The sequence below is a fragment of the Eutrigla gurnardus genome, assembly GCF_963514095.1.
Source record: "Eutrigla gurnardus genome assembly, chromosome: 19".
NCBI classification, from domain to species: Eukaryota; Metazoa; Chordata; class Actinopteri; order Perciformes; family Triglidae; genus Eutrigla; species Eutrigla gurnardus.
Genome location: NC_139930.1, coordinates 4,689,869 through 4,710,898, shown reverse-complemented (window position 1 = coordinate 4,710,898; position 21,030 = coordinate 4,689,869). Strand labels below are relative to the sequence as shown.

Here is a 21,030-nt window from a genome sequence, read left to right as displayed (position 1 = left end):
GATCATATTTTGGGCCAAATGTGAAAGGCAGGGAAGGTATGTTTTGGCAAGTGCCTGGGAATCTGAGTGTAACCCTAATGCGGCGTTCACACCGGACGCGATAGACGCCAATACAATCGCGTGAGACGCGTGTATCGCACCGCTTGATCATTTTGGACTTTTCGCTTCATTCGCGTCATTCGCTTAATTTGCGCATGACGCTCATTTTTGAACCGGTGCCGCTCTAGCGGGGGAAACGAGGGCAGCGCCGGCGGGGAGCCGGCGGGTCACGTCGGCGGACCCTCCTCCTCCACCTCGGGGTACCCGATGCCAGTGTATGTGAGCCTCCTCCGGGAGCCACGTCCCTCGCACCTCTCCCCAGGGAGAGTCGGGGCCACATTCGACTACGACCTCAGATCAGACGAGACAACCCGTTGAATTTAAGCATATTACTAAGCGGAGGAAAATAAACTATCTAGGATTCCCTCAGTAGCAGCGAGCGGAGAGGGAAGAGCCCAGCGCCGAATCCCCGTCCGACGGGCGGGCGGACGTGGGAAATGTGGCGTACGGAAGACAGCTTGCCCGGTGTCGCTCGGGGGCCTGAGTCCTTCTGATCGAGGCTCAGCCCATGGACGGTGTGAGGCCGGTAACGGCCCCCATCGCACCGGGGTCCGGTCTTCCCGAGTTCGGTTGTTTGGGAATGCAGCCCGTCCATCTCAGCTCATCTGTCTGTCGGCTTGAACTCGTCGCTGATTGGATGTCGCGGCGCGATGCCGCCTGAAAAGTTCGATATTTTCAACTTTATTCGCGGCGCTTCAGACGCACCATTCGCGTCAGACGCGCCATTCGCTTCATTCGCGTCAGACGCGCCATTTGCGCCATTCACGCCACGTCTCATCGCGCCAGACGCTCCATTCGCGCCGCCTCCGCCTGAATCGCGTGTCATCGCGCCATTTACATTGATTTTCAATGTAGAGTCGCCGCTCAATTCGCGTCTATCGCGTCCAGTGTGAACGCCCCTTAACCCTACCTGTTTTCAGACCTCAAAATATATCAACTTTTTCATGTTTTTGATTATTTGGTGAGCTCACCTTTTAGGCCACAAAAGTGGAGGGAACACTAATGCCACATTGATGGCTTGACTAGACTCGCTTTGAACTGTTCTTTTTGGGTTTTCCATTGACAAAGGTTCTGGATAGTACCTGGTTTATGGACCACCTTGGTTGAGGTTTTGTCAAATTGGCTGTGCTACACTTTACGTAAGTAAATGGAGTAGAAGAAGAAGAGGTTGCAAACCAAAAACAGAACAGGTCACCTTGGTCGCTCTACAAGAGAAAAATGGAGAGAGGTCTTTGGGAATTAGTTTCAATTCAGCAAATTTTAATTGTTCTTTCATGTCGGATAGTTTGGCCAATGTTCATGCCTTCTGGATGTGAAAAACCAAAAAAATATAAACTGAAAAAGACACTGAAAATGGAAAACAGCTGATCATGTGAGTGAATTTTTAGGATTTTTTTTTCATTGTATACTTTAATATGTGCATAAAAATGTATTGATCCAAGCCAGCTAATGATACCCTTGAACTTTGCATTAAAATAATCTAGCAAATTTAGTCTTACATTTAGGCTACATTTACCCAACAGCATTATCACCAAAAAGTTTTTCCTTTGTGTTTTAAAAAAGTTCCACGTTGAGCATTGTTTTGAAAATGTGCATCTGCAAAGAAAAATGCTAAACACTGTAGTATGCCGGCCACACCAGTAGTTGGTTGTGAAACTTTGTAATAGTGAGCCATTCCGGTCCATTCTGGTGAACCCCAGTCAAGTCCATCATGCGCACAACTGCTTTGTTTTCTCAAGGTGGTGCCAAACATCATGGTATGTGAACAAAACACAATAACAGGAGCGTTAATAAATTGATCAGATATAACAGCACAGCTCGGTAATCTGTTAATCTTGTTAATGTTGTCTTCTTACTCTTGCATGGCTATTTGACTGTAAACTTAATACGCATGTGCGAGGTGGAGCCGTGACGTCCACAGAGCTTCATTCATTCATGTTGGCCTCTGCCGACGGCCTTACCAGCTGTTACAGCTGCTGGACGTTACATTTCCTGTCTCTCTGTTAGACGATGTTGACACTTTTTTCACAATAGTGAATAATGGTGCGTTATGTACACAATTCTACATAACAACAGTGGGCAAGATTATACTAAGATTATACTAATAAAGCAATAAAGCATACGGTTACCATATTTTCAAATTATTATATGGTATATTTTAAACTGCGGTCAAGTCAGCCAACACCTAAATCTCTGTGGTCAAATGCAGGCGATTACACTCCAGTTCAGTTCTGGTATGTGTCTTGGATGAGATGTTGCTTAAATCGGCCCGATTCTTCTGTAGTGTGAGGCAAGCTTTAGGTGGAAAGTCACCAATTAACACTTTGTAAACCATGTTTTGTCTTCATTGTTTCATTGTCCAGGTGAAGAGCCCTGCCCAGTTGGAGCACTCTGAGGAGAAACCATTCCAGTGGGAGATTTTGTTTGAAAGAAAGCAGGTTTGCAAAGCGGAGATAAAAGTGTTTGCTCTTCCTGTCTGGGCCGGTACTTGGAAGATCATGAACTTTGCCTTCAGACAGGAGAAAAAGTACTGGGATCGTATCTGGCCTGATTTCCAACTAAACCGCGGCAACAAGATTGACCAAGTACAGCAATTAGAGGAGCAGGTGGGGATCTATGTAATTCCGGTTATTGTTTTCTGTCCATCCTTTTCCCTTTGAACTGTTAGCCATAAAGAAGCAAATTGAGTCAGTAAATACTGACACACTAACCATGGCAGGTCAGAGGCCAGATGTAACAAGACCAATGTGCAACCAGTACTCATTATTGTTGGAAAATGCTGTGATCCCCAAACAGGAGGAGCCCTCAGACTGGGAGGATTCATGGAAATTGTCCGTAGCAGAACTTGAACCACAAGACACCACAGAGGACGAGATACCAACTCCAAGCTCTGGCAGGGAAACCACAGCGATGATGAGTATAAACAATTATTTCCAGCCCGGGTGGAGTGACTCCTGGCTGCTCTCTGCTGCTCCCCTGGAGGACGTAGAAGAACGCCACAAGAGCTGGAGCTCCTGCTGGGGATACAGCCAGCAGATCAGGTGGGTTTGTCACTGCTTGTCCCAGTGTCCCTATGCACCTTTCAGGCATGAACCCATTTACATTAATCTGATGGCAGTTTAACATGTATGAATAAGGTGACATTCATGTAAAGGCTGCAGCAGAAGGCGAAACATGTAGAGGGAGAGTTCACGGCAGTTTGTGAAATAGTCACAAAATGCAATATATTGGTTTCGTGTACATGGGGCACAAATTATTTTTGTATCGCTCAACAACACAATTCCAATGGAAAGTCAAATGGGATCATGGTGGACACACAGATAAAATGCATCCACGTCAGCGACGGATCTAGGATTTTTAATGACCATCAAGGGGCCACAATACTCATAGAGGGGCCTAGTATTTGTGCAACATCCTTGCACACAATCCCTGTTTTTTTCACCAGTCACACCTTGTTCAAACAAATTATGTAATAAAGAAAAAAGCTTAGACATAAAACTCCAATTTTACCTTTATTTTCCCTGTGCATAGACAAAATACAAAAATAAACACACACAGCATGTGTGCACATCAGTATTCAAAACAGTGAATGACATTTATCATATTTATACTTTTTTCACAAAATATTACACACTCTACAAGTAGAGCTGCAAAGCTTAGTTGATATTTTCTCTGGAGGGGCTGGAGCCGATCCCAGCTATCATTGGGCGAAGGCAGGGTACACCCTGGACAGGACGCCAGTCTATCACAGGGCCCAAATTGTTTTCCATTCATCAAAATTATTTAAAAAACCCAAACTGCGACTGTGTCCACAGGTGGTGCAACGCTTCACTGCAGTCCCATCATCGACACAGCGCCACGCAGACCAGGAGACGTAAGGCCACAAACATCCTCCTCACATCACAGCTCGACGAAGAGATCCCAGAGAGCTTGGAGTGGACGGAGGCCTGGAGGACTCCTAAAAGGTGGATTAGACCAGAAGAGGGTGAACTGGATGAGACGCAAGAGGAGGGAGAAGCGGAGGAAATGATGGATGACACAGAAGAGGAGAAGGACGAAGGGGTGGATGGTGAGGAGGATGTAGAAGTAGATGAGGAGGAGGACAGGGACGAAGGAGTCGATGAGGAGGAGAAGGAAGATGTTGATGATAATGACGAGGATGAAGAAGAAGACAAAGAAGAGAGGGACGTAGAAGTACACAAGGTGAAGGAGGATAAAGAAATTATCAAGACGGATGAAGAAGATGAGGAGGATGAAGGAGTCGATGAGGAGGAGGAAGAAGAGGATGATGAAGAAGGTGACAATGAGGACAAGGACAAAGAGGAACAGAAGGAAGAGTCAGTAAACAAGAATAACAAAGAAGAGGAGGAAAAAGAGGTGGACATGGAGGAGAAAAGTGAGGAGGAAGAGGAAGAGGAGGGGGACAAAGAAGAAGACAATCAGGAGGAAGAGGGGAAAGAAGTCAAGGACAATGAAGTGCATATGGAGATTGTAGATGAGGATGAGGAGGAAGAACATGATGAGAGGGACAAACAAGTACACAACGAGGAAGAGGACAAAGACACAAACCAATATGGTGAAGAATCAGATGAGGAGGACAAGGAAGAAGAAGTAGAGGAGGACACAGAAGCAAAGGAAAAAGACAAGATGGGCAAGGTAGATAGGGAAGGGGACGAGGAAGCGCAGGAGGAGGAGGAGGAGGACAACATAGAAAACAAACAGGACAAGGAGGATGAAGTAGACAAGGAGGACACCGGAGAAAAGGAGGACAAAAGCACAGAGGAGGAAGATAAAGACATAGACAATCAAAAAGAGGAAGGAGGAGAGGAGGAGGAGGAAGTAAAGGAGGAGGAGGAAAAATATGTAGACAAAGAAAAGGACAAAGAAGCAGAGGAGGAGGAGGATGATGAAGAAGAAGAAGTAGATGAGGAGGACAACGAGGAACTGTTAGAAGAGCAGGAAACAAAAGAAGTAGACAACGAGAAGGAAAAGGAGGATGAAGAAGCAGACGAGGAGGAGGACGAGGGCGAAGAAGAAGTAGATGAGGAGGACAATGAGGAAGAGTTAGAAGAGCAGGAAACAAAAGTAGTCAAAGAGGAGGAAAAGGAGGATGGAGAAGCAGACGAGGAGGAGGAGGAGGAGGAGGAGGACGACGAAGTAGGCGAGAAGGACAAAAAGGAAGGGTTAGAAGAGCAGGAAACAAAAGAAGTAGACAACGAGGATGAAGAAGAGGATGAAGAAGTCGATGAGAAGAAGGTAGTTAGGGAGTCGAAAAATGAAGTAAATGAAGAGGAGGATAGTGGAGATACAGAGGAGGACGATGAAGAGGTAGAAGAAGAGGAGGATGAAGAAGAGGACAAAGAGAATGAAGCAGACAAAGACCAGGAGAAAGAAGTTGACAATGAAGAATTGGATGAGGATGATGAGGATGAAGAAGGAGATGAGGAGGAGACTGACAAAGAACATGAAATAGAGGAGATGACGCTCAACAAAGACAAGGAAGCAGACAAGAAAACACAGGAACACAAAGTAGATAAAGTGAAGAAAGGAATCAATCGCAAGCTTGCTGTCCCTCTCCATCTGCAGTTCCATAAACTCAACACCTCCTTCTCCTCCTGGAAGCAGTCATGGATGGTGGCGGTAGCTCACAAAGGAGGAGATGAATATGAAGAGGAGGAGGAAGAGGTGGAGGGGGAGGAGTGGCGGGCTTGGAAGGAATCGTGGAGGATCTGTCACTGGAAGAAGTCGGATGAGGACGAGGTGGTGTGTTTCTCCACCAAGAACCGGAGTCTGAGATACATGGGACTGATGCACGAAGAAGACGGCATGCCAATGAGAGAATGGACTCTCAGCTGGAAGATGGCCGAGGCTGCAGCAAAGGAAGAAGAAGAAGAAGAAGAAGAAGAAGAAGAAGAAGAAGAAGAAGAAGAAGAAGAAGAAGAAGAAGAAGAAGAATGTTGAGATGTTCTGATTGCTCAAAGATTTAAATTTGTGAAGGGAATTTATGGAATATCTGAGGACTTCTAACGTCAAGACAATCACAACCATTTGCTACATGCGTGGGGATGTGCCACATCAGAATAACGGGCTGTGATTGGTCGACGCTGTCGAGGATGCAAGCAGAGAGGTGGAATAGAGTGGTGAAGTCCCGCCCCTCCATTTCCGGGACATGGGTCCTCAAAAGCAAAAAAATATCAATGCGATTCAATGGGTAGATACAAATTATTTTCTGGTCCCGTTTGAATTGTGCCATGGATTTCACATATGTTCTTTGTGATATTTAAAGAAAATTTTTCACGCAAAGAAGACGACAATTAAGCGCGAAGAGTTTTGATAAAGTTAGGTTTTGTGTGAGCCGCTTTGTGAACTACAGCTCCTCGCTGTTCTCGTCGCGAATGATATACGTCACCACCCGCCGAGTCCGAAGTCCGCCGAGATGGCTGTTTCTCTGCTCCACTTCACCGCTTTTTTCCAAGGGCAGAATAAAAGTATCGAAAGGGGGGAGAACCACTATAAGTCGGGTCATGTGGAGAGCCTCAACTTCGCCGATGGGGAGGGAAAAGGGCGATGACGTGACGTCACATACGCGACACAACATGTAGTCTTTATCATTGTGTTTTCTCAATGAATTTTAACTGAAGAATTGCACAATAAACGGTCAAACTCTTGACATGGAAAATTATAATTTAAGCCTATAAACAACATTTGTGTAATCCAAGGCATAACGACCGGGGGATCAGATAATAATTATTTTCCGTCCATTGAACACCATTCATTTTTTTCGCTCCGAAAGGACCCATGGCGCCGTTACTTCCTGCTTCCGCTTCGGCACTCTATAAAACCTGCAAATGCACATTAGAAGAGCAGCTGTAGCAACAACATCAGTGCATGTGTTTCTGCTACAACGTTGTTTACAAGCACAAGGCTTATGTATGTCACTGCCAGGCTAAAGAGTGAATCCAAGCTGCCTTAAACTTGCATTCTCTCTGCTGGCCATCAGGGGGTGACTCCTCTGGTTGCAAAAAGAAGTCTGATTGCATGGACGTCTATGAGAGAATTAGCTTACTTCTCACTTGATTTATCATCTCAGTGAACATTGTAAACATGAGTTTATGGTCTCAATCTCTAGTTTAGAGGGCTGAGGGATCGAATGAACAAAGATGGTCACTCGAGAGGTGGATATCAACTACAATGCATTGCAGTTATGCATTTGGTGCAAGAGAATACAACGTGGGTAGGTGGCAGTAATGTACGTAAAACTCTGCAATTGTTCAAAACTTCAAAAAGAAGAGCCATAGGCATACATTCGAAAATCATAAATAAATAAAAAAGAAGCAAAATCATTGCAATGCCAAATATGTCAAGGTCTATCTTTTACTATAAGTAACAAAGATTTGTCACAAAGTCAAACTTTTATAGCACTATGCCTGTGTTGATGTTACATGGCAACATTTTAATAGCTGAATGTTTTCCCAAATTTTCAAATTTTCATTTATACAATATAATACAATATAAAATAATAAAAAAAAACGTCTATCTGACATGCTTTTCAGTATCAGTTTGATAAGTCTGTATTCTGTACGTGTAGGCGGCTCACTCAACTATTTAGTTTCTGGAGAAAATCTCATTGATAGCTTAATACTTGACCGAAAATTACGAGTTAAAGTAAATATTTACTTAGTTTTAAATATATATCCATTTGATTTGTGTGATTTCTTCTCAACATTATCTGTAAGCGCATATCCTACATCCGTAGTAGTGATGATAATCATGATACAGATCACAAACAGAAGCATTTAAATCAAAGACGGTTGCAGCTATTTATTTATTTACTTTTGCTGACGTGTAGAAAAGACCTCTGTCTCATTGAAATGAGTCTAAAGGGATTTCTCGTTATTTATAAGTAGCAGTATAGCACTAAGCCTACAACTGGCAGTCGATCTGTGTTAGTTTGGGCTGAAAGTGATCGAGGGCAGGTGTTACATTTCAATCCCCTGCTCCTCCTGTTCATTCTGTAACATAATACCAAGGGCTGAGGGGAAGTGAAGGAGGGCATGTTGAACCACTAATGAAACGCAGCAGTGGTCAAGGTGGCGACGGCCAAAATGCAAGACGGCGCTGGCCAAAAATGCAGAATTCTAGGCAAAACCATAGTCCGCTAACCAATGGATGACATCACAATGACAACGTCCACTTCTCATAGACAGCGTTTGGTCATTATAGTGATATAAAGGGTTGCCCTAAAGACTGTGGACTGGTTCTGCTATGCTGGGGGGGTTTTTTCAACTTAAATTGTTTCCACCCAGTTTTAGCAACGAAACCAGGGAGGTTATCTTCAACTTCTTATTGAGTGAAGAGTGAAGAGACTGACGGTCAAACGTTGTCCTGTATTCATTTTGCTTTAATAAGCAGGCAGACCTACACTGTGAATGGATTGACTGAACATCCAGCAGCAACCTTAACATCTGTGACCCAGCACAGAAGTACCGACCTCAGCTGCATGGTGCTCTCTCTTCTAGTGTTACCTCCCAGATAAAGTGATAGCTAATCTGGCTTCACAAGCTGTTTGATTGTCTGACCAATCATGTTTATTGTGCTGTTGGATCTATTTTTACCTAAATAGAGATCCCAGCAAAACCTTTGGTGGTAACAATATTAAGACAGGAGAGTTGTATGGAGGACTGAACCTGCCATTATTATTATAAATACATAAATAAATAAATGAACACACAGTGCATAGAAATATAATAAATCAATTGTATTTATGTTTTTAACAAATTACTTATTATAGTATTAATTGGCCAGAGTCCGGAAAAATAAAACCCAAGTTACACACTATAGTTTCCCTGTACAATTTTCATAAAATGTAAAGAATAAACTATTTCTCAAAGTAAATAGCATTGTTGGTTGGTTTTGGCACAAATACAGGATTAATGTTACTCAGCCCCGGAATTCATCTACTAGGCTTTTTTAGCATGATGCTGAAAAGGAGAATACACCAAATAAGGGCGCACTCACACTAGGTAATCCATACAGTGCCCAAGCACGTCTGACCCCCAAAGTCCGGTTTGTTTAACTAGTATGAGCGCTCCGTACTGTGCTCAAGCATGGTACACCTCCTCCACCCTGGCACGGTTGGAAGAGGTGTGCTTCGGCACGGTGCGGTTCCTGCACGAGCATGGGTACGCCACATGGACATGACGAATAATCCATAGGACATTCCACTCATTTTCACTCAGTGCTCAACTCAATTTACATCCCACTCCACTCAAATCCCAAAGACTACATTTTCTTTTCTTTCAACACACGCTGTTCATGCTTTTACCCTAGTGTTTTCGACGATTAAGCTTTTCTGACTGTAAAGATGTCACCACATTCATTTTCTTGTTCCACATTATCGTCATCTGTTATTTTGACAGGGATAGTACACATGCATGACTTATCAGTCAAGTCAATCAGTCAAGTACTTTTGACTGAAAAAGCTGTTCACCGATGGACTCTGGGCCGGGATTTGGCATGCTTCAGGTTTGGGAGTGGTACAATCATGCTTCAGCACAGTTCCGGTGCTACTGGGCCGAGTGTGAGTGCACCAGTTACCATCTTTAAGAAAACAAACCAAGATCTGTTCTGTTGTCAGTTGCTTTGTGTTCTCAGAAGACAAATGCCAAACAGTTTCCAGGTTCAAACCACAACCTTATTAGTTCAATTTGAAGGCAAAACTGCCTGACTGTTGAATAAAACTTTTTAAAGTGTAAAATGATAAGCTCAGATCAGGTTAAGAGGTGAAAGAAGAGAATAATAACGCAGGAGGATGAAAATAGCGTTACTGTCTCTATGTAGTCAAGTCCATTTTGTACCATTTAGCTGATTCACAAAATGTTAACAGCTAGCTGGATAAGCTAGCTCGATAATTATCTGTTATCTGCCATAAAGCTAATGTTAGTATCAAAGAAACGTTCTGTCAAAGTTCAACACGACTTCAAGCTTGAATAAAGGGATTCACATGACTGGAAATCACAGAGAACTGAGGACTGTAAATGCAAAAAACTAAATACAGCAAATGCTAACATGAGGTTGTGGCAAGCTGGAGCACTTTATGTCAAGAATGTGCCAATATACATAGAAAGTGAATGTATGCTGTGTATCATATAACATGTTGTTGAAAATAAATGTATAAATGCATTGAAAAAATGTTATGAGTCACAGTATTTAACAAGTAAAAGTCAGGTAGCCAAATGTGTATCAGTGAATACAATTAGTTGAAGCTGAAGATTTTGGATGCTCCCCTTTTTTTAATGACGATCGAAGATCACTGTCGAGTCTATGAGCGAGAGTCGGGCTCTGGTTAGCCTAGCTTAGCACAAATACATTGTCTATTTCTTGATAAACTACTTCCTGTGTGCAGATTCCTGGAGTCTTCATCACAGTCTTCATCACAGTTGCACAAGTAACTAAAAACAGTAATTAATTACATTTGGTGATTACATATGACTCATTGAAAAAAACAATTACAGGTTTGATACCATCGTGCCTGGACTAGGAATGGGACGCTATAAGATTTTAATGGCGGTGGAAAAAACGCTCACGAGAAGTTAATCGTAGTGAATTTGCATTATCAGTGATGATCATAAATATCGTCATGAGTGTTCTTTTCTTAATAAAATGTCAGGTAAAGAGTGTTTAAGTGCCATTTCTCAGCTTTAAGCATAGTTTGATGAAAAACATGAATTGCAATTATTTTGGATAGGATAATGGTGAATTGAATATTTTCAAGCCGTAGCTGGACAGAAGCAGAGGGAGGATGGATACACTGTTGTTGGTCAAGAAATAGTTCCAATATGTAAACCTCCTTTATTCAAAAACTGTTGTTTATTCGGTGTCTGTGTAGGTAAGATAATATGTTAGAGGTGGAAGTTGGTGCTTCATAGGCTCATTTCATGTTCATATCTGTATGTGATGATTAAACTTTGTTTCATTGTATGAACACTGGAGCCTCTCAGGGATTCGAGCAGGGCCCCTCATTTCTGCAAAGTTGTTGTCTGTTCAGCTGAATCATATTTGGAAGCAACGGGTTAATGCTGTAGTGTTATAAAATAGCCACAAGATGGAGACACAGACTCACTGTGGAGCTCCTCACATTCTGTTTATGACAGTGAAGGTTTACAACGTGGAAATATAAAATACATCAGCCTTTGGATGTAGTAATTGTTGGTTTATGTCTTATTGAAAAAAGGAATACAAATTTAAAAAAGTGCAACTGCCGTACCTCACAACATCAACCTTTTTTCTAACCTTGATTTAGAATGAATTGAAGAAAATGTTCCCAATCTCTAACACATTAAGATGCCTTCTTGTTGGGCTGTAATCATGGGTGCTTGCTTATGTTTTAAAATGTAGCAGCAAATTTAGAATGACACCTTTTCTATTTTCCTCCAAAAAAATAAATCCTGCATTTGTACATTTTAAATGTTAAATGTAATATCTCGATGGCACTCCTCCTCTAGGAGTTTGTGGAGCATGATGATTGAGCTGTGTGAGCAACAGCTTCGTCACAAGGTTAAGGGTGGATGAGCAAGGATAATGTCTCAAACAAATTCTATAAATATATATATATTATTTTTTTTGGAGGTGGATTTATCTAGATTCTTCCAACTTTGTGTTTTTGGGAGTAAAACCTGAAGACATCCCATAACTGTGGTGTTACGGTACGCATTGTTCTGTTGATGACATCACCACGTTACAGTGTACGCCTGTGCAAAAAGATGCTGCTAGCGAAGCCTGTGAATAAATATGCTAAAGAGACAACCGAGTCTCTTGTTTATTACCCATTACAGTACAACCTCTCAGATTACTCACAATATGTTAAATAATATCATTTTCAGCATTTGTCTTATGTTGTATTTTCAGTCTATGATCACATTGGCTGAAATCACTAAATCTACTTCTGTGAAGTGTTAAGGTGCACTGTGCAGATCTGCCAGGTGTGTCTGCAGTGGCACTGCTGGCATTTGTGATTAAATGAATACAATGTGCTAACGCCTGTTTAGACTGTTAGTGAAACAGATGTGTTTTTTAACCCACATGTCTGACATAACAGAAACACTCTCATTTTTATAGTTATCCTCAGTATCCAGGGGCTACAGATGTAAATGAGCTTAACTCTAGAAGCTGTGCACTGTCCTGTAAAATAAAGGAAAGCAATAAAAAAAAATAGTATTTTAAACTATGCTCTGGGCAGGCATGGATCACAGCTTGAAGTTTTGGTTCAAGTCTCTTTTATTTTTGATAATGCGCGTAAAAAAAGGGGAGGTGGATGTCCAATAAAGGCGCATAATAATGGTGAGAGGGGGTTGACGTTGCAGTGAGCTGTGCTATCACTCCTGCAGTGAATGAGTGTGAAAGTGTAATTTAACCACAACTATGTGGGGTCCTTTAGCATGCAGCCAAAACTAGCCACCCAAAATATGAGGCAGTTTGCTTCAGCAGAATGGGAGAGAAGCTGAGGACAGACACAGAGATGCATGCTCACTCACTCACTCTCTCACTCACTCACTCACTCACTCACTCACTCACTCACTGCACATCACCTCAGCCTTCCACCAGCGGTTAGCTTGACAGCTTTTAGTGCTAACTAACGCTCTATTTGTTGTTTACCTTCATGATTTTGGGGGCGGGGCTTTGGAGGGAGGCAGGGACAGGGTCAGTGTTGCCGACTTGGTGATTTTCTTGTAAGCAACATTTGTTGCCGGTGTTGCTGGCTACTGTCTGTGGAACAGAGGGGGCAATGCTGGGTCAGGCTTCTGGGACGGATGGGCTTAAACATCTAGCGCACTCTTGCTAGTTCCTGTGGTTGACAGCCAAAGCAGCCAACCCAAAAATATATGACTTTTTTACTACTTGTTTTTTTCAGTTACTGAAAATAGTAAAATGATCATTAATAGCAGCTGCTTTAATATACTCACCAGCAGCTCTGCATGGTGATTTATTTTTAAGACAAACTGTAATGCAGAGATTTGATTCGCCATGCACATTCCTGTTCCAATACACTACATGATTGAATGCTTTCAAGCTGACACAATAAAATATAAAATAAAAATGAACTCATATTGAAGAAAATGCTTCTTATTTGGCACGTCTGATTGGAGAATGCTAGCGCTGACTGACGTTTTGTGCTATAAATCATCCATTCTATCCAACAACAACAAAAGCTTAAAAGATGTCTCCGGTCGTTTCGCTTATTATAGTATATTGATTCTTCACGGGACACACTCGATTCGTATGACGTCCGAAGCACTCAACTGCTTCTGACGACACTAGTCACGTGACCAAACCATCTGTACAGCGGTTCGATACATTTGCTTCATGAGCTACCACGTATGTGTCGGGGCCTCGGGTGTCAGAGGACCATCAGGACCACCAGACAGGTCAGGGCTAACGTGGTTTAAAGCACGGTTAGGTTCTAAAAGAAGATCCCAAGCTTTGCACATCTCATGCAGCTCTGCTCAATCCATCATCCGAACATGAAAAGAGGAGGCACAACTGCAAACCAAGACATGGCCGTCCACCTCAACTGACAGGGCGGGCAAGGAGAGCATTAATCAGAAGAGCAGCCAAGAGTCCCATGGGAACTCTGGAGGAGCTGCAGAGATCCAGCTCTGGTGGGAGAATCTGTCCTCTTGGCATCAGATTAGAGGTGTGCTTTCTTTCATACGTCTCTGTCTTCCTCTTCCCCTCTGTGTCTGACAGCTTTCACATGCAGATTTCCTGTTGTGATGGAGTTTTCCCCTCCTGCTGCCGAGTCTCCTGCTGTGTATTAGCATGAGATCAGACTGCATTGTGATGCTTCGCAGATTACAAAATACCCATTTCCACCTCTGATTGTGCCTCTGTGTTCAGAGCAGAGACAGATTAACCAGAGCTGAATGGAGCGAGGGAGGGGGGGGGGGGGCTTCTGGTTTTACTCCAAAAAACAAAGTTGGAAGAATCTAGATAAATCCACCTCCAAAAAGAGATTATAGAAATTGTCTGAGACATTATCTTTGCTCGTCCACCCTTAACATTGTGACGAAGCTGTTGCTCACACAGCTCAATCATCATGCTCCACAAACTCTGCTTTATTACATTTTACAAAAGTAACAGTTATAAGAAGGGAGGAAGAAAAGGGGGAAATGTAAAAGCACAAACAAAGCAAGTAATTCATCATTCATATGAAAGCAGATAGAAAAATGTACCTGCCAAGATTATGGATGATTGTTCTTTTCCGTCAAATCAGGTATTGAAGTACAACGCCAGATGCAATGCCATGACAAGAAGCAAAAACCACAAGACCTGGCACTTGATTGATGTAGTGTGCAAAAAAATCACATATACCGGCTCCTATATGATTTATTGAGATAGCTCTTCTGCTCTGTTTGGTTCTTTTTAACATGTTGAATGTTAATAATAAAGTTTTTACCTCAAGTTATTATGAGCACTAAACAACCCTGATTGTATAGTTTTGGTGTCTGGGTGTGAAATAAGACACATAAGAAAATGTAAGAGAAACAAATGGACTCTACCAAGACCTCTGAAAACCATTTCACCTTTACGTTCTTCTCATGAAGAACCGTTGTAGTTAAATCTACCTCGCTGCAAAGTGGCAAACACTTCTATTGATAGACATAGATTTTATGAATTGAGTTAGTCATTCAAATGTATTTCTGTGAGTTGTATATGGCTGGAGATATTCTTTCATGGACATAATCAACCATGTCTTAAAGAAACTCTGAACTGAAAAAAAAAACAGATTCCGTTCCAGGAAACGTATTTACAGAATTAAAGACAGGAAAGTGTCTATGAAGCACTTTAACTGTGGTGTATAAGAGAGATGGGTGTGGGAGGTTTTATTAGACCATACAGTGTTAAAAGATACGCAGCATGTACGTTTTAATGGAGAACTTAAAACTAAAGGTTCTTGTTGTTTTCCTCAGAGCAGAAGTGGAGAAATACTGCAGGATTCCCTTTCAGCAGTGAGTCATTAACATGTGAAGGAAGCTGGCTGGATGCGGATGGGCCATCAGGCCACTATACATGTCTATGAAAGGGGGGGGGGGGGGGGGGCAGAGGAGGAGAAAGACTGCATATTTACTACAACATGAAATTTGACAACCAAACTTGTATTAGGCTGATTATCTTTATGTTTTTATGAATTAGTATACAGCATCAACACTCAATTAAATACTGCCACACTTTTCTTTTTTTAGCCTTTACTTTCAGTCTTTGTACTGAATAGTTTGGAAATAAAATTGCACCGAAATGAAGAATGTCACTTTTCACACACGTTCAGTGGAAACCCATCTTGCATCTCCAAATACAGTTATTTCATTATTTATTCATTCCTGTAAAATAACATATTAATTTGTTTACTTACTTACTTCTTCAGCAACATGTATTTTATTTTATTTTAGATAACCTACTTTCCTTTTAATGACATTGATTTTAATGTTTGCATCATTTGCCAAATTGTACAGTTCTTGAGATTTTTTTTGATACTTTTTTAAAGATGAACAGACAGAAAAATCCAGGATATATAGTAACAAATGAAATTAAATATAACATGAAGGTACCTAAACATTAAAAATAAACACAATAAAAATGTCAATATAGCTTAAACAGATAAGACAAATATTGCAGTGTATATTCACCTTTCGTTTGTTTGTCATGGGGGTTAATGTACTGTAATGTAATCTATGTATAAAGTTAATTCAACGAGACAAATAAATGTACAATATTACAGCAGCAAAGAGGATCAGCAACAAGACACGAGACAGAGCTAGATAGACAAACAGAATGAATTATGTCAGTAAATATATAATAAAACAGTGAAACAAATTAAATACAAAACTAGAATTGTCTTCATGTGAGTGAAATGATCCAACTGATGTAACCCAGAGGCTTCTTGTTATTGTGGGAGGGTTTTCCGTTATTGTTGATTGCACCTGAACACACCAGACAGACGGAAACAGAGAGCGAGCGGGAGTGGGCGGGGCTTCCGGAGTGACCCGTATGAGAGTCACCTGGAGAGGAAAGCGCAGCGCCGCAGACAGCAGAGACTCGCCGCCGCTGGTCGCTGCTGCTCGTCCGGAGCCGAGTTTCTATCTGACCGCGGAGCTTTCTCCCGTTATTTACCGAACTCACTTCATCCGTGGAAACTTTGACCTTCGTCTGACCTCTGGACAGAAGCAAACAGATCGGGATCTGGTTTGGAAATCTTTTTTTCTGATAGATTTTTTTTATTTATTTTTTGGTTTGGGGAAAGTTATTTTGTAGGTTTTATTCATCCAGGACGGAGTTTGAGGATTTGTTTGGTACGATGACGTGGACGCAGCTGCTCAGGTGAGTCCGGAGACCAGAAGAGACCAGATGAGACCAGATGAGACGTGTGCATAGATGTTTAATGGTAAATGTGTGTGTGCTTGTTTTCAGGATGGTGCTCTGTGCAGCGACCTGCCTCCAGTCTGCTGCTGCTGCAGGTCAGAAACACGCATCATACACACACTGTGCTGCTGCCCATTGGTTTGGTCGACGACGAACTATTTGTGTGTTGAGTGTGAATTTAAAAAAAAAGTCTAGTCTAGAGAGCCTCAAAATGAAATAATCAACCTGAGAAATGAGTTCAACAGGCAAACACATTGTAAATATGGCAACCTAATTTGAATTTGTAGTTCATGTTAAGTATTTTGTCTTTGAACACACCAGATAGAATTAGCATTTCTGACTGAATGTCTTTAAACTGCACAGGTTTTCATGCCATTTCCAACCCACAATCCACCAGATGTCTACTCAGTCAGCTGAGGTTTACAGTATGTGTGATTTGTAACAGGAAGTAGAGAGAGAGAGAGAGAGACACACACACACACACACACAGAGAGAGCAGGTCAATTAGAATATAATGGTTAATGGTGGGTATACTGGTCTTTCCTTTTTCAGACGCGTCCCAGGTTTCAGGCTGCGAGGGAGACGAGTGCAGCAGAGACCAGACGGCCTCTTCATCCGCCTCCTCCTTATCGTCCTCTTTATCTTCTTCTGTGGTGGTGAAACCGCCGCAGCCCTCCCAGGACTTCCTGGGCCAGTTCACCCAGGTGAGCTCGCCAAACAGTGGAGACCGTAAACACCGCGACGCCAGCGCCGTCCTGCCCTTCATCGGCCTCACTAGCAGTAAGTTCACACTTCAGCCATGTATGCACACACGTGGAGAACGATGAAGAAGAGAATTCTACACCTCACCCAATTATATTATTATTATTAGTTTTTACAATGGTCAGTTTTTCAAAGATGCTGAATCTGACTGGACATCAGCTTTAGACATAGTTATCATAAAGTAAGATTTAATAGTGTAAATTACTAAAAACACAGGGATATTTTTTTGTTGCAGAATATATTAAAAGCAACATTTTACTTACACATATATACTATTTCAAGAGTGGACAAGTTCCAATTGCTGACACAGTTACACACAGATTACATTTTAAGAAAATAAAACCTATAGAAAGAAAATGCATTGAATACAAAATATTTAAAAAAAAAAATCAAACTTTATATTTCTTGGATAAACTGTAACAGAAAGTGATTGAATGATTGAAATAAACCCCAAACCGGAAAAGTTGGCTTCTCATGTCACATTCAAACCAAAACCATAAAAACTCTCTAAAATGTAAAAGTGTGTGAAAAAATGAATGCAATGATTTAATTGAAACTCTTTGTAAAGTTCAACGACTAAACAGAGAAGCTGGCAGACTGAGCAGTGAGCCGCCGTGGGTTAGTTAGTGTTGTTGTGTTATTTTCGCTGTTTGTTCTGAGTCTCGGTGTTTGTCTGCTGATGTGAAGCAGAGGACAGGAATGTGCTGCCAGATGGAGACTCTGGTTTATCTCACGGCTCCAGATCCAGCGGGAGGCCATCAGCTGGTCTCAATGGTCTCTGGAAAGTAGCAGATCCATGAGCTCACTGGTCAACAGATTCAAACACGTGTAGAATATAGTTAGGAAATATAGTCTTTTCAGGTTAAATAATACATGAAAACGGATCATGAGGAGAAGAAGAGGAATATAAACATGTTGTCGGCTGCATCTCCAATGTCTTTTTTGTCCTTTTAGGTTCTGAGCAGAGTCGTACCTGCTGCAAGAATGGAGGAACCTGTATCCTAGGCAGCTTCTGTGCCTGCCCTCCGTTTTTCACAGGGAGGAGCTGCGAGTACGACCAGCGCGTCAGGTAGGATAAGAAAATCCGTTCTTAGTCCCACAGCGGGGAAATGTACAGGGTTGAGGCAGCAAATAAGAAAAGTCGTTGGTCGTTCATGTTTGGTCCGTCTGCCTGCAGGAACTGTGGCTCCATTCCTCACGGTGAATGGGTTCAGAAAGGATGCTCCTTCTGTCGCTGTGGTTACGGCGTCCTGCACTGCTTTCCCCATGTCTTCCATAAAAACTGTGGTAAGATATACACACACACATACACACCAGACCAATGGCTATAGGATTTTATACAGAATCATAATTAAAAACACAACAAATGGATCAGGTTAACTTAATTGTCCAGTGAAATTTAAAAATATACAAATTGTAAAAAGTATTTATCCATGCAGGGAGACAATAAGATAATCTTATTTACGTTTTTTTGTTTTCTTTCCACTAACAAGAACTCTAATAAGTGTGTCGAGATAAAAATATTTGTTTTTTAACATGATGTAAATGGTACCAGTAGATTTGAGGACCATTTTAAGAATATTAAGCATATTTTTGGGGATATTATTGTGAATTGCCATTATTTTGGCGGTAAAATCGCGGCTCAACATTTTCTTATCGCCGGACGTTTCCCACGTTCCAGGCAGCTGTCGGTTCCTCTGAAAATCAAACTGCAGAGATTTGAGACTTTAGGCAGTTTAGGGTTATTTTTTCATCACAGATAAAAGATTCTGCTTTTGAAAACTCTTATTGTGGTGTCGCGGTTTCATTATTCATGCATTCCTGGCACAATGAGAGTCGGCACCGTTTTTTCAGCTCTGGTGTTTTTCGGGTAAATGAACAGCGACGGTGCAGACGACGCCCTGCAGTTTGTTAAAAAACTGTCGTTCACACATTTCATCCCAAACAAAACAACGACCCAGGTGTCAACGATAAACTCCCACTGGGTGCTCACGCACCTCTGAAGGACCACAAGCCCCGCCCACTCATTTACAGTTCAAGGCCTTTTATTCCAAAATGCAAAACACACCGCCAGCTCCCCCAATGAGGACACCTTACTTCAACATGTAGCCGGGGACTATTTCTCACCTGGATTTTGCCTCTCAGGCTCCATGCAGGCTGTTGGAGCTGTGATAAAATACCCATGACATAATTATTAATCCATATTTAGATTTTTATTTGTGATTTTTGAGTCAGACTACCGTATTTATCTGAATGTGATATTTGCTGTAATTTATAATACAATTTTTTGTCTGACTAAATATTGTAGTTTTCCCCAATGACATGGTTTCCAGTGAACACTATGTATCTCAGGAACTTAACAATAAACCTTTGAGGATATGCAAAGTGTCATTACAGCAACACAAATAAGAGCTAGTAGTCTGAATACTACAAACACTATCAAATAGTAATCACAAAATATTTTGAAGTGAAGAAATGATAAAAAATAATAAATAATAACGTGTTCTCCATCTCTCCCTACTACAGATGACTCTGAGAAGGTGCGTTGGTTTCCGTCGTCAGCGGTCAGGACGGTCCGGACGGGTGGCTTCCTGCATCTGATGCTGCTTCTGCCCCTGTTTCTTCTCTTCTGATTATTTTTTTACATTTTTAAATGCATGTTGGACACCAACATATGGATTTGTCAAGTTGCTTCTACAGAACTAAAGATCCAAACAGAGCTTTTAAGCTTTAAAAAATATATTTATTGTATTTTTTTCCCAAATGCACAGAAGTGGTGTAAAATATTGTCTTGAAACTGGAAATGAGAAGATGGTTCCTCATGACTGAACACATCCATCTTTGTGGATTTTAAACTCTGCAGTGAGACAGTCTCCTTTAAGTCCCTCGAGACAACGACTGAAGTTTCTGTAAAGCTTTCCATCCAGTGGAAGGTCCTCTGTGTGTCTATGATGTATTGAAGAACACGTGTATATGAAGGAAGTTGTATATAAGATTTTTATGAAAAGTATGTTTTTTTCAAATTTCAGGCTTTGTAGCTTCATGTGTTTTTTTTTTCATTGTAAAAGAAGACAGTTTGTTTGAACTCTGTCTTCTGTCTGTTTGCACAAACTGATCTGATGCGGAATTTTGTCCTTTTGAATATAAACATATTTATGTGTTTTTGAAACTGTTCCGTCGTACACATTTTTTCTGTTTGAGAAAAACACATTGAAATCATTAAAACCAAGAGTAACATGAAACTAAACTGATATGATGAACACCCGCCATGTTTCAACATAAGTATTAGAAACGAGTAATATTTAATTTTAATCACTCTTTGAGAGAAATGTAATTTACTCTGGTTATCTGCAGGTATTTTCAGAGGGAGATCTCCTGTGTCTTATCTCCAGAGTTTATTGATGGAGTTTCCATTGATTATCAGCTGTTTTCTTATCTTAAACAAACACATGGGCTGTTCTGCCGTCTGTCAACCTGCCAGCTGCTGCAGTTCACAGCTCCAAAATCTACAGGCAGGATTAAAGTACCATGTTTTTAGCCTTAAAGTCTTGTTTGTTGCAGCTTTTTAAATCTCATTGTAAAGGCTTGTCCAGTATTTTTAACACTGTGCTGTTGAATTTGGAAACATGGTGAAAATGAGATGGTTAATAAGGTAAAAAAGACTAAATTTGGTTCTAAATATTTGTTGGTAAATTCAACCAGGTGAGAAGTTTAGCAGGGAAACTGGCATGTGAAACATGGCCTGAGTAGGAA

The 21,030-nt window shown here is 41.4% G+C and overlaps 2 protein-coding genes across 5 annotated transcripts in view; both read left to right on the top strand.

Annotated features, from left to right (window-relative positions):
* Positions 1-21,030, top strand: part of LOC311029323 (uncharacterized protein) — a 482,663-nt gene that overhangs the window by 4,714 nt on the left and 456,919 nt on the right. Inside the window, exons 4-6 of the mRNA XM_084034419.1 lie at positions 2,463-2,705; positions 2,896-3,140; positions 3,915-6,055. Coding sequence (XP_083890545.1) covers positions 2,463-2,705; positions 2,896-3,140; positions 3,915-6,055 — 2,629 coding nt within the window. The remainder of the gene's footprint in view (positions 1-2,462; positions 2,706-2,895; positions 3,141-3,914; positions 6,056-21,030) is intronic.
* Positions 16,244-20,380, top strand: tdgf1 (teratocarcinoma-derived growth factor 1). 4 transcript variants are annotated; one of them, XM_084036017.1, is made up of 7 exons: positions 16,244-16,473; positions 16,564-16,610; positions 16,879-16,940; positions 17,068-17,295; positions 18,232-18,346; positions 18,455-18,564; positions 19,804-20,380. In XM_084036017.1, the coding sequence occupies exons 3-7, from the start codon at positions 16,913-16,915 to the stop codon at positions 19,908-19,910; spliced, it is 588 nt and encodes a 195-aa protein (XP_083892143.1). In that variant the 5' UTR covers positions 16,244-16,473; positions 16,564-16,610; positions 16,879-16,912; the 3' UTR covers positions 19,911-20,380. The 4 variants fall into 4 exon arrangements, with proteins under 4 accessions (XP_083892143.1, XP_083892142.1, XP_083892140.1 ...); XM_084036016.1 differs by lacking the exon at positions 16,879-16,940; XM_084036014.1 differs by having other exon boundaries at positions 16,244-16,610.